This window comes from Theropithecus gelada, chromosome 3 (genome assembly GCF_003255815.1).
Source record: "Theropithecus gelada isolate Dixy chromosome 3, Tgel_1.0, whole genome shotgun sequence".
Taxonomy (NCBI): Eukaryota; Metazoa; Chordata; class Mammalia; order Primates; family Cercopithecidae; genus Theropithecus; species Theropithecus gelada.
Window position 1 is genome coordinate 126,981,447 of NC_037670.1, and position 14,126 is coordinate 126,995,572.

The 14,126-nt window shown below is 39.9% G+C and overlaps 1 protein-coding gene across 1 annotated transcript in view; it reads right to left on the bottom strand.

Moving 5' to 3' along the window:
• CCDC146 (coiled-coil domain containing 146) overlaps nucleotides 1-14,126 on the bottom strand; it is a 176,483-nt gene that overhangs the window by 9,364 nt on the left and 152,993 nt on the right. Inside the window, exons 10-15 of the mRNA XM_025378737.1 lie at nucleotides 11,462-11,557; nucleotides 10,595-10,765; nucleotides 6,774-6,862; nucleotides 6,518-6,682; nucleotides 4,986-5,210; nucleotides 2,862-3,090 (exon numbers count right to left, since the gene is read on the bottom strand). Coding sequence (XP_025234522.1) covers nucleotides 2,862-3,090; nucleotides 4,986-5,210; nucleotides 6,518-6,682; nucleotides 6,774-6,862; nucleotides 10,595-10,765; nucleotides 11,462-11,557 — 975 coding nt within the window. The remainder of the gene's footprint in view (nucleotides 1-2,861; nucleotides 3,091-4,985; nucleotides 5,211-6,517; nucleotides 6,683-6,773; nucleotides 6,863-10,594; nucleotides 10,766-11,461; nucleotides 11,558-14,126) is intronic.

The window sequence follows — 14,126 nt, forward strand, 5'->3', positions numbered from 1 at the left end:
GGGTGCCTGTAGTCCCAGCTACTTGAGAGGCTGAGGCAGGAGGATGGTGTGAACCCAGGAGGTGGAGGTTGCAGTGAGCCGAGATCGCACCACTGCACTCCAGCCTGGGCAACAAAGCCAGACTTTGTCTCAAAAAAAAGACAGATACAGGTAGCATTTTAAAAATTTATGCTCCTCCTCCCTACAGAAAGAATTATAAATGGTGACAAATAATTTAACATTGTTCTTTTTCCGGTATCTACATTCCTTAAATGTCCTTAATACAGAATTGAAGTATACATACATATGTAATCAAGCATTTGTTGTATTTACTATTAACAATACTTAATGTTCCCTTTTCTTAATTAGGAAACTAAATAAGAAACAAAAATACAGTGCTTGCTTATAAAGGGGTGTCTCGATTTTAGTTTTCCTTTGGCATTTGAGGAAAAACTGTTCATGCTGTTTATGTAAAATAGTGTCTTCGTGTCCCAAAGTAATTCATGTGACTTCCAAGGTGCCTAAAATTAAGCTATCATTACAGAACCAGGAGAACAGACTCATGATAATCCTTGGATTAGACTGTTGGACAATTAAAAACTGTTCTGGACAACTGAAAAAAATGCAAACCTTAAGAGAATTCTGAAAATGATGCAAAAAAGGGGGAAGACTTTAAAAAAAAAAAAAAAAAAGACACTGTGGCTGTAAAAAAACAACAGGATATGACTGGGATCTGGCACTGCAGAACAGGGCACAGAAACGGCTTGCCTGAAGTTAGAAATTTCACAGCACATCCTTCAAGGATACACATGATTGGTGCTGAGCAGATAATCCGAATTCACTCCGGTAGAGCAGATAACTGATAACACATAGTCGGCATGTCTCAGGTGATGTGCAATCAAAATGATCAAAGTTCACCATCAGGCAGGGAGTGTAGTGTTATGAAATGTATAATATTTCCTTCTTGGGTAAAAGTGAATTTACATTTCACACTAGATAATTGGTTTTATATAACAAAATGACATTTTTTTTTTCTAAGAACTATTTTATCCACTGAATGGAAGTATTGATTTGCAGTGAACACAAAGAATATGCTTATACAATAGAGAGGAAATTATTCTGTTGCAGATTTTACTGAATTTAAAGTTCTTTTATGTTGCTCTGCATCTTGATAGTGTAGGATGGGAAAAGATAGACCTGAAGCTTCATTTTGGGGAAAAGCCGGAGAGAGCCAAATTCTTCTGTAAAATGAAGTGGGGGCAAGTATGGAGTTCCTGGGGGCCGTCTGGGATGATGAGGCTGTGGAGGGAGAGGGGAGGTGAAAGACAAGCCAGTGAAATTGAGCTAGGCAAGGGTGCAGTACAGAGTATTAGCACTCAGGGAAGTGTCTCCAGTGATAGAGTGCCCCCAAGAAGAGCATGGATGTCTGATATCTAATTGAAGGGCTTTGCATTTCTGTAATGTAACCCCACATACCATTGCCCCACATCTTTAATAAAGTCTGTCCACAGAGGTCTCGCATGAATGGTCTTGTGTAGGTATAGCCTGAGGAAGGGGTCAGTCCTGTGCCTTTGCGGACATGGCATAGAAGTGGCACCGGCACTATGTATGCAGGCTGATGGGCGATCCCTCAAATGAACCTTTGTTGGAAGCAGAAGTCAGAGCTCCAGGAAGCCTGGGGAGGCCTGTGGGAGTTTAGGGGGACTTTCTGGCCAATTGATCTGAATCTGGCTACACTTACTGAAGAAATGAATGGAAGAACTCATGGCTCAATTAAAAAAAAAAAACACTTGAAATCAGAACATTGGCATATTTGTGCAAACTGAAAGAGGCTATTATTTATACATCATATGCACATTCAAATGGCATAAAATATGAAAGCAGACCTATCATATAGTCCCATGAAATCCTATGAATCCCCTTGACATGATTAAAAAAAAAAGAGGGGGGCCCAAAACTGTCCAGGGCATGAGCTAATGAAAACATTTACTTGTACGCCTAGAAAACAAATGAAAGGATTTCTCCCAGATTTCTGATAATTTTAACAGTAATTGTATCTTGGGGGTACAATTTTATTTTCTTCTTTATAATTTTTATACTTTTACGAAATTTCATTCACCACATATCTTAACTTTATCAGGAAAAAAAATCCAAATGCAAACCTGACATTTTAGAAAAAATGTTATAGGTTAGAATTTGTTCCTGCTACATTGAGTTAATGGGAACAAGTTTAGGCTACACAGTTTTCAGTTTAATTTTAAAAAGTTTCTATGAAGAATAAACCCCTAGTAACACATGTGAAGAAAGTAGCTTTATATTCATATTTTATTTTGTTTTTTCATGTTTTAGTTTTTTGGATTTATCCACTTTAAAAAAGGCCATGTCAGAGGCCAAGTTACTAAGCTATCATAGAACTACAGTGGTTAATAAAGAGTCAAGTTATATGTGACTGCCAACTACTAATAAGCAACAATCTCCAGACAATCTCTTGCTCTGGGGGCCAGAGTATCAAAAGAGTGCTGGCTCATCCTCAAGATCTATCCAACAAGCAGCAACGACATGAGTATGCTGAGGGTAGTGAGAGTCTAGATCAGTGAAGTTTGAGCTATGAGGAAACTGAGCTAGAGATAAGTCCTGGGAGACTTTAAATTCTAAGAAAGGCAGAAAATGTCTCATGAGAAAAAAAAGACAATGTGTAGTCTGGATGCCTGAAGCACAGATTCCACCCTAGAGCAGCATTCATGTGCATTTTTAAACAAGATGGATTCTTACAGGTCCTAGAAATAGTATGGCTTGGTTTACATGCAAGAACTCATCTACAAACTAATAAAGGTGGAAAAAAATAAATGGTCTGAGGAAGTGTCCTGTGATCACTCACCCACCTGAATTTGGAGCACAGCTAGGTCGGCATCCAGGGACCTCTTGGCTGGCAGTAATTTCTGGGTAACACAAATTTGTCTTTGCTTCTCAGCAATCTTCAGTTTCAGGAATCGGATCTTTTCTTCCAGTAGATGTATTTCAATTTCTCCGTTTAGTTTCATCTTCTCTTGGATATTTATTTTTTCATAAAAAATGCATACTTCTTCTTCCCGCTCTATCAGCTGAACGCCACTGTGGTCAAATTCAGAGGTAGAGGTTAAGTGGGCATTGAGACCACCGTTTTACTAGTCATTGTGATTCCCTCTGGCTTTGGATGCAAGATATACATCAACACAGCATATACTTCCAGAGGATGACAGATAGTCACCAATGGCTTTCTAGTTAAATTACATCCACACTTTGGATTTCTCTAGGGATAGGAGGGTTACTGAGCCTCTCAAGTTTGAGGCCGACCATGTGGTTGGCTAGCCACAGTGTCTCTGAAAGTCCCAAAGGTTTTCCCGGGGTGGGAAAGAATGTCATTCCCAATGCACAAACAAAGTGATCCCATAGTCTGATTTTCTGCAGATCCTTTTCTCGGGTCAAACTTGCCAACCAAGGCCTGGCCAGAAGCACACAGGCAGGGGGCCAGGGAATGTAGTTCTGGTGTGAGTCTGCTCTACATTAAGTTGCTAGGCCCATTAGTTTCTTCTCAAGTTGAATATTTCTGATTGTAATTTCCCCATAAACAGACAAAAATCTATCCTTTGTAATCATGCCAGGAGAAAGACCCCTCCTTGAACGAAGAATATGGGGAGGAAACAAAGTAAGAATGTTCTAACCCTAGCAGCTTTGGTCTGCATGGCTGATCATGCCCCACTGATCTGAGTAGCACCTGGGTGTACCCTGTTTGTCCAAAAGCTTTGGTTTGTGCCCGGAGCCAAATAGTATTTTTTTTCTCCCTTGGAGAAAAGCCTACCAGCCCTTTGAAAATCTGCTGTTCTTCAAAGGACCCTAAAGGTCTTCCCACACACTATGCATATCTGTTATTTCAGAGTTCCTCCTTTAATTGCTTCTATCTATGACTCCCCTTCCTCAAAACATGCATGCACGTGGTTGTACTTGGCTAATCCCAGCTCTATATTTTGTCTGTTTTCCTTTCAAAGGCTCAAGATCAAGTTCTCTTGATAACCGAAGCCAGGAGCAATGTTTTACCACGTTTTTGTACTCTCAAGTTCTAGCACTCTAATGCCTTATACAGAAAAGCACACAATCAAAGTCTGATTAAAAAATTCTGATACCAGATGTCATTATCACAGGGCTCTGCAAATTTCACATTCCTATTTCTCAGAGCATAAGAAACTTGGGGGAACTGCTGAGGTAAACATTGATTAATGATATAATTACAGCCTGGAAGAAATAATGCTACTCCTAAAGGTCTTACTAACTTGCTGAGCAAATGAACTAGGAGAATGGCTGAGTAAATATAATAAGACCAAACCTACCACAAAAATGGGTACAAGTTCCATGCTTATTTATGTCAATTATGTTGAAAGAATCTGATGTTATAAGAGGCGCCCTGAATGACCACCTAGGAAAGGACATTGATCTTCAAGCAAGCAACTTCCCCAAACCCCTCCTCTTTGCCTGTTTATGAGGATGGTATTTCTTTCTTTCTTTCTTTTTTTTTTTTTTTTGAGACAGAGTCTCACTCTGTGGCCCAGGCTGGAGTGTAATGGTGTGAACTCGGCTCACTGCAACCTCTGCCTCCCAGGTTCAAGTGATTCTCATGCCACAGCCTCCCAGTAGCTAGGATTACAGGCACCCGCCACCACACCTGGCTAATTTTTTGTATTTTATTAGTAGGGATAGGGTTTCACCATGTTGCCCAGGCTGGTCTCGAACTCCTGAGCTCAAGTGATCCCCCTGCCTCGGCCTCCCAAAGTGCTGGGATCACTACACTGTGCCCGGCATGAGGACAGCATTTCTTATTTTCAAGGGAAGCAACACACAGTCCCTTCTCTCCAAAGGCTAATGAAACCTGAATATCACATTTCCCTCACTATTCACTGTCAAGTCTAGGTAGAAAAAGAGGTGACATTCCTCAATTGGATCCCTGGTGCTCTGTTCTCACACCTGGTTTTTACCTTTCATTTCGATGCTGAACAGCTTTTTCATATCTTTTGCGAAGCTGCACCATCTCCTCTTCGATCATTGTGATCATATTGGCAAGTCTGTCAATGTTATTTAACTGGGCTTCCTTCTTTTCTTTCATTTCCTGAAGTTTTGATGCAATTTTGCGCACATCGTTTTGCATGCTCTCTCTGATGGTAACATTGTTGGCGTGTTTCAGCATGGAATTTTGTAGCTTTCTTTTAAAATAATAAGACAATGGGTAAGATGATAATTTTCTTTATTTAAAAGGAATGAAGGCTTCTGAAACACAAGCACTATCAAAGCAGACCTTGCTTTAGTGTAGCCCTTGAAATGATGATGCTAGTAATAATGATATTCATCTTATAATACTCTTCAGGAATTTTCATAATCCTTCCAGGTCTCAGATTTTCTCTCCTCCAGATTAGAAAATCTTTACTTTGTGCCCCAGCATTCTGCTGCCCCGCTTTATGAAAGCAAGAGACTGCAGTCATTCATTTATTGTCATTCTCAGGAGACTGCTGTCTTGAGGACAGAGATGGTTATATCCAATAATACCCTTTGGACATAAGGTGGTACCTGACTCAGCCTGTGGCCACAATAAATGCTGAATGAATGCATGGCCTCTATAAACGTATTTCATTTTCAAGTTGGATGAGAACCTGATTAGGAAATTATATTTTTCTTTTCATCCACCCCCGACCCCTGAAATGAGGCCACTTTATAATTGCTTTGTTGAAGGAAACTGGGCAATAATGGCCATGAGAAAATTAGATTATACCCTGATCGTGTACTGTTTACTAACATAGGTGAAAGAGTCCAGCAGATCTTGGCACATGGTAAATAATAAATGAAGAAAACAACCATTTGCCAGACATTCTTCTGAGTGTTTTTATATGGATTAACTCACTTCATAGTAAAATGTCATATGAAATAAGGACTATTTGTATGGATAAGGAAGGTGAGCTCAGAGAGACAAGGCAGCTTGTCCAAGGTCACACAGGTAGTAAGTGGCAGGGGTGGTATTTGAGTCTGGACACCACCTCTTTCACCAATCTGCTATAATGTATTGCCTCCCACAACACATTAGACGCTTTAAATCTACAACCAGGGGATGTTGGTTAACAAACGATTTGATTGTTTTCTAACTTCCCAATCCCAATTATTAGATTTGTACTTTTCTTTCTAATTTCTTTTCTAAAATCATCGTAGTAAGCCCAGTTATATGTTACAGTTTTTCATTCGTTAAAAAAATGACTCCCAAACAGTAGAAGCATGATAGATTATCATCTATAAAACAAGATGCTTGAACAAGCACTTTCTCTGGCTTTCTAAAATACTATTATTTTTATTTTTTTATTTTTTTGAGACAGGGTCTCATTCTGTCACCCAGGCTGGAGGGCAGTGGCACCATCTTGGCTCATTGCAGCCTCTGCCTCTTTTCTATTGTATTATCCCCAGGATTTTTAGAGTTCAAATGAATCAGAAAACAAGCCTTTGAAAGGCCAGTAGTTATAACACTTACCTTTCTTGACTAACAGCACTATTTCTCAGAATTTCAAGTTCATTTAATGACATTTTATGCCTTTCTTTTATTTCATTTACTTTCTGATGAGCTTTGTGGAGTAAGTTAACAAATTTGTTTCTTTCATTTCGAATGGTGTCATACAGTTTAGCAAACTCTTTGAGTCTGTAAATACAAAGCATTTACTGAAACTTATGAAATAAACATCAGGTTTTTTTCTCACCTAAATAGGTAAAACACCATATAATTACTTTACCTCCGATAAATTTCACATTTTTTCTTCTTGTGTATCCTGATTTCAAGATCCTTTGCTTTGATTTCTTTAACAATGTTGGTATATTTTTGCTGAAATGTAAAAAAAAAATATGTCAAATAAATAACAACATATGAACACTCCCAGCTCTATTCCATATCATTCCCTTCCATTAAAGACAATTCTCCAGCCTAGGCAACATAGAGAGACCTCATCTCTACAAAAATAAAAAAATTATCTGGGTATGGTGGTATGCACCTGTAGTCCCAGCTACTCAGGAGGCTGAGGTGGGAGGACCACTGGAGCCGAAGAATTTGAGGCTGCAGTGAGCCATCGCATCACTCCACTTCAGCCTGGGTGATAGAGTAAGACTCTGTCCCTCAAAAGTCTTTCTTGGCTTGCTGGGTTGTATAGATCAGGGTGAAGGTCTGAAAATCCCCTGGCTAGCTGAACTGATTCACATTGGCTAAGACAAACTGTTAACTGTTACCTAAGGAAGACAACAAACAAGAGAAGGGAAAAATCAAAAAGCCTGCATGGGTTGGGTTTGAGGAAAAGTTTGGAGGACTTTTGAGAGAGAGGAAGAGTGATTTTGAACTGCACAGCTGGAATGGGTGAGCATAGAGTTTATGGAAGATAGATGAAGAAAGAGGATTCCTAGTAAGATTTGGTGAGTATTATAAACTGAACTCTCTGCGGTGCTTTGTCAGAGACTGAAGAAATGATTTGAAAGTGCTTTGCAGTATTTTGTATGTGGGGTGTTTTCCTACACAATAAAGCATCATATTGAGACCAGCTGTAAGGAGGTGTTACACATAAATATTTTAAAAGAAAGGAGTTACATTTCTAAAATTCTAAAAAATATATCAAGTGCTAAATACATTAGTTATGTTCTTTAAATCTAAAGATACTGGTTCTTGCATCTGGGATAAGAAACGTATTCAAAAATGAAGGACTTGCTGGTAGAAACCAGAGGAAATAGTTTGTCAGCCTTCTCTCAAGGACCGAGAGCAAAGCCCATTTGGCATGAGTGATTCGAAAGAAACTAGCTGTAGAGCCAAGATTGATGTGTAGCATTTTTCTAATGTTGTTCTCCATGAGAATAGGGGTCAGGAAGAAACAAACATTTAAATAACTGTACACATGAATAATAAAACAGATGGGAAAATGTAGTGTCATCTATTCTGTTTGGGAGTGATAGCGACATTGTTTTTTTTTCTTCACCTTGGTCTTTAGGGATGTGGATGCCATGTGAACGTAAAATAGTAAGACTGACTGCCTTCTTATGAAAATCACAGCTGAGTACAGGTAATGTTTCACACACTAATTCCTAAGGCTACAAATACTCAAGGGATAAACATTTGTCCCTTATCAATTTCCATATCTCAAGAAGAATTGTCTTTTGTGGTTTAATATGAATTAACTCATTTAATAATGAGGTTTGCTTTACATAGATTAGTCACACGTAGATAACATGTACATCAGTTTTTGAGATTAATTGAAAATTATCTAATTCGTAAAACAGATCAGTGTTTATTTTAACAAATCAGTATACCTCTAGTGTTTCTATAATTTCTAAAGAGAAAAGGGAGGAAGTTTCTAACTAGGAAAGACTCACTTGAGTGGGATCTTCCCAGCCAACACCAAGTTGTCTTGAAAATGTTATTCTGGACCAGTCCCATCCCAGACCCTGACCTGGTGAAGATGGCTTTCTCCTTCCTTCTTTTCCTTCCTTCCCTTCTTCCCTCTCTTCCTTTCTTCCTTTTATTTTTCGTTTTTGAGATGGCGTCTCATACTGTCACCCAGGCTGGAGTGCAGTGGTGCAATCTCGGCTCACTGCAACCTCCGCCTCCCGGGTTCAAGTGATTCTTCTGCTCCACTTCCTCAGTAGCTGGGATTATAGGTCCGCCAACATGCCAGGATAATTTTTTGTATTTTTAGTAGAGATGGGGTTTCACCATGTTGGCCAGGCTGGTCTCGAACTCCTGACCTCAGGTGATCCACCCGCCTTGGCTTCCCAATGTGCTGGGATTACAGGCATGAGCCACCGCTCCTGGCCCAAGATGGCCTTCTCACATCTTTCCTCTCTCCTCTCCTTGTCCTACTCCTGCATCTTACCCCCTCAACCACCACATGCTCTCAAGCTGCCTTTCTTTCATCCTGTCCTCCCTGACCATTTCTTTACCTGGTGAAATCCAACTACCCCATGAACTTCACTGTTGCTGCAGCCTTCATGCTGGAGTCTCAACTGTTTAACGTGGATTAAGTAACTTTCATCATCTGACTTCTCCTGCTCTCTGGTCTCACTATTTGACATCTTTTCTCCCCATCTTCCCATGTGCCAGCCATGCTAAACTTCTTTTAGTTTCTTAAAGTGGAAAAATAAACAGTGAAAGAGGGATGTGAAGTGCCTGCAGTGGGCTGTGCAATGTAGATCTTCTCCTCAAGTCTTTGCAAAAATGTACTTCATACCTCATTGCTCACTAATGCTTTGGTGTAAGTGAGCTCTTGCTGCAGAGTGAGAAGAAATGCCATTCCATGTAAATACTTACTTAGAATGAGAACAAAGGGTGTGCTTAGAAACAGACCACATCTGGGTCATGTGATAAACTCTTTCTTTCTTTCTTTGAGAGGGAGTCTCGCTGTGTCGCCCAGGCTGGAGTGCAGTGGTGCGATTTCGGCTCACTGCAACCTCCACCTCCTAGGTTCAAATGATTCTCCTGCCTCAGTCTCCCAAGTAGCTGGGATTACAGGCACCTGCCACCATGCCTGGATAATTTTTGTATTTTAGTAGAGATGGGGTTTCACCATGTTGGTCAGGCTGGTCTCAAACTCCTGACCTCAAGTGATCCACCTGCCTTGGCCTCCCAAAGTGCTGGGATTACAGGCATGAGCCACCACACCTGGCCTGATAAATTCTTCTATTTTAGTAATATGTAATATCTTGTTCATTTTTAACAGGGAGCTTCTGGGCATGATCTGGACATAATCCTTATATAGAATAAATGATTAATGGTAGAATTTTAGCTGGCGTGACAGGAGGGCTGTTTTACCATTTGTTGTATTGTTGATTTTAGGGGGGAATGTTGTACTGGCACTTTTTTGGAGGCCCAGGAAAATCACGGCGTGACGCAGCAACTAAGGGTATCTGGCATTCGATTAAATGATGCCATCTTGATGAAGTTGGGAGGGACAGCTATCTAATGCTACCACTCTTGAGTTGTTCCTGGACAAATCACAGTGGAGTCTGAGATGGGAGTGAAAACTAAATGATATCTGCAGCCTATGCAGCTGCCAGCCCTGTCCACTGGAGGCACCCACTCTATTCTTACTGAAACTGCCATCTGTTCAAATCTTCTGCTCATTGTCAATGATCTCCTTTCCCCTCTAAATTGTTGACTACTGTGAATTGAATCCTGGGACTATCTTTCAGTGCGTGATGGAATCTCATTTAGGGAAGATTTATAGTCACTGGTACTTGAAGGAGAGGAACAGTTATAGCGATCCCTTGGTATACATAGGGAACTGGTTCCAGGACCCTTTGAGAATACAAAAATCCAAGCATATTCAAGTCCCAAAGTTGACCCTGTGGAATTCACCTACAAGAAAAGTGGGCCTTCCATATATGCAGGTTTTGTATTCTGAGTACTCTACTTTTGATCTGCATTTGGTTGAAAAAAAATCTGTGTATAAATGGACACATGCAGTTCAAATCCATGTTGTTCAAGGGTCAATTGTATAGCTTTCTAATGCACGCTGCATTCAAATGAGGCTACCCCGAACTCTTGTAGTTATCAATAAATGGTTTAAAAATATGCAGTTACCTGAGCTTTCAGGAAATCCTTGGACTTTTGTTCCTTTTCATCAATTTTGATTTGAGTCATGCGGACAAGGTTGAATACTAGCTCTTTCATGTTTTCTTGCTCCTTTAAAAGCTTGTTTTCTTCTGCAAGTTGTTGTTCTACTAACTTAGACTCCATTTCAGATATAATTTTCTTTTGAAAAAAGCACAGATAATATTATAACTTAATTGAAGGAATACAATAAAGCTAGTATCTCAGACTACCTTTTTATTTCCTATACAAAATGTATTTTATTAAAACAAACAGGCCAGGTGTGATGGCTCATGCCTGTAATTCAAGCCTTTGGGAGGTTGAGGCAGGAGGATGACTTGAGGCCAGTAGTTCAAGACCAGCCTGGGAAACATAGCAAGATCCCTCTCAACAAAAAAATAAAAATAAAAAATAAAGTAATGCTGTTTTAGCTTCATTTTTTTCCTTTATTTTGTAATATAATATAAAAATCAGTGGGTTAACATGATAGAACCTTTTCTTATTCAGACTGTATTTTCAAGTGACTAAGAAAAAGAAGAGACATAAAAACAAAAGAAAATTTGAAATTAGACATTGGTGAAATAAAACATCTGTGGTTTACTTTTAATGTAATCAATAACCCATAATTTAAAAATCTCATTCCTTTGAATACTTTTTTCTGGTTCAAACATATTCTTTTTTCTCAAATTTAATGTAGGATTGGAGTGGACTTTGAGTTGAAGAAATATACCCACATTAAGCAGGATCATACTCTCTTTGGCGACTCTCTTGTTGATAAGGTTTTGTGGAGCACTGCTAAAAATACAACTTCGTACGAACCCTTCTTAGATAGAAGCTTAAATGAATGCTGATATTAACCTGTTGGGCCAAATTCCTCTTAGCTACTTCAACTTCCTTGTGAAGCTCTCGCCTTCTCTCAGATAATGTAGAATCATCTTTAGGGATAGCTTCAATCTGGAAATCAAAATTTAAAAACACACATTTATGTAAGAAATAAATCTTCGGGAGCCTGAGGCAGAGAATTGCTTGAGCCCGGGAGGTGGAGACTGCAGTGAGCCGAGATCGTGCCACTGCACTCCAGCCTGGGCGACAGTGCAAGACTCTGTCTAAAAAAAAACCTTCACTGCCATGTAGTCAACTTCATCACACACTTTTTGAAAATGCTGGGCAAATCATGAGTCTCAATCTTACAGGAACTTCCCTTTATGCCAAATATTCTTTATAAGCCATGGCAAATTAAAATAGAAAGACCTGCCAAAAATCGGTAATTTGCCAGCTGCAAATGTTTTATTATTTAGAAATAAATCTTAATAGCTAACATTTATTGAACGTAAACTAAGTGTCCAGCAAGGTTCTAAACGCCTATATATATGATCTTACTTCATCCTTACAATACCCCTCACAAAGTGGGGAATATTTTCTCCAATTGTGCAGATGAGGAGAATGAGGCACAAACACATTTAAGTAACTTGCCTCAGTGGTGCAGGTGCAAACCCAGAGAGGTAGACTTGGAACCCATGATCTGCCTACCTCATGACCCAGCACTTTGGAGACATGAATATAGTATGACTATTCAAATTATAGTTACTATAAAATGTGAGTACATTTATGAAATCTTACAGGATAAAGAAAAATATGTGATTTATTAATAATAGTGGGGATAGTTTGCTACTTATATGTAGTCATTTGATTAGTAGCTGGAAATTTCTTACACGAAAGAAAAGCCTCAACTTTTTGGTTGATACCTAAAATTTCACCATTACCTTTCTGTTATAACAGCTTGCACTTTTCTCCTGTGTTGATGTACTTTGGGGAGAAGGCAAATCTCACTCTTTAAGTCTCTGTTGCCCTATTAGGAATGAGCTTGTCAGATGCTTTGTGATGAAGACAAGAGTAGAGAGGAGGACACGTAGCAGCTGATGGGGAAAGGGTACCATTCAAGGCTACAGGGAGGGTCATCTTGGGGTGCTTACAGCCTACTTGACTTAGAGCAAGTTTAGAGTTGGCTATTTACACTGTGAAGGCACATGACTCCAATCTGATGTGGTTCAGTTCCTACTGTGACAGCACACACTTGTAGGCCCTAAGGTTGAATACTGGCCAAAATTTGACCCAAGAAAGGAATATCACACTGTCTAGTGATTTGAAGGTTACTTAACAGGATCTTTCTGAGGATCATGCTGCTACATTAGAGTCACTAAAGTGTGTCTTTGGATGCCCCATCATCCATGAGCCAGGGTATCTTCAGTAGCACCTTCTGTACCCTCAGTTGTCCATGTCCTGCTTTTCCATCGGGTCTCCTACCCTGGAGCACTAGCTCTTGAGATGCACACACTGGACTTAGGAAGATGAGACATGGTCTTGTGAAACATGTCTAACAATATACAGAATTTTGTGGGCTTAACAAACATAAAATTGCTACAGCAGATCGGAAAAGGGAGAACTCAGTATAGAATTGAATAATTGGGAAAGCCTTCCTGGAAGAGGTGAGCATTCATCAAGGAAGAGTTGATTTCTCCTTTAGGAAAGTCGAGTTAAGACCTCCTGGATAGAGGAACTCCAGCAAACATCCTGGGTCCCTGTCTGATTCTCTGCTACAGGTGTGCCTGGAGTGGGCTGTCCTCATGCTCAGCTCCCGGCTGTAGGCAGATCTAAACGTGAATGATAACAGGGACCAGGAACCCTTATAAGGTTTTGACAGAAAATATGATGAGAGCACACTCACTAGCTACTACATCAACCAAAGGCTCTCGACAGATTTTTCCAGCTTGAGGTCTCAGACACGTTGGTTATTTCCAATATTTTGAAACACAAATACTGCAATAATTTGTATTCATTTTTGAACTCGCAACTGCTTCTCTGATACCATTTTCAATTCTCCATAAAGCCCAGCCCTCTAGTTTCAGGCAGGAGTTAGGTAGGCTTGGCTTGTGGAAGAGGTGACATGATAAGCCATTGATAGCAGAGCGTCCTGCTACCCTCCACCTTGATCTTAGCAACTGTGTTAGTCAGGGTTCTTTATATCTCCTGACATATATCTATCAATCTATCTACTTTGTGTCTCTCTCTATGTGTGTGTGTGTGTGTGTATATATATATATATATGGAGTGGAGTTTATTAAGTATTAACTCACAGGATCACAGGGTCCCACAATAGGCCATCTGCAAGCTGAGGAGGAAGGAAAGCCAGTTGGAGTCCCAAAACTGAAGAAACTTGGAGTCTGATGTTAAGGGCAGGAAGGGTCCAGCACAGGACAAAGATGTAGGCTGGGAGGCTACATCAGTCTCTGTTCACATTTTTCTGCCTGCTTATATTCTAGCCACACCCGACAGCTGATTAGATTGTGCCCACCCAGATTAAGGGTGGGTCAGCCTTTCCCAGCCCACTGACTCAAATGTTAATCTCCTTTGGCAACACCCTCATAGATATATCCAGGATCAAAACTTTGTATCCTTCAATCCAATCAAATTGACATTTAGTATTAACCATGACAGCAACAGAATGACATTTTTTTCAGAGTTG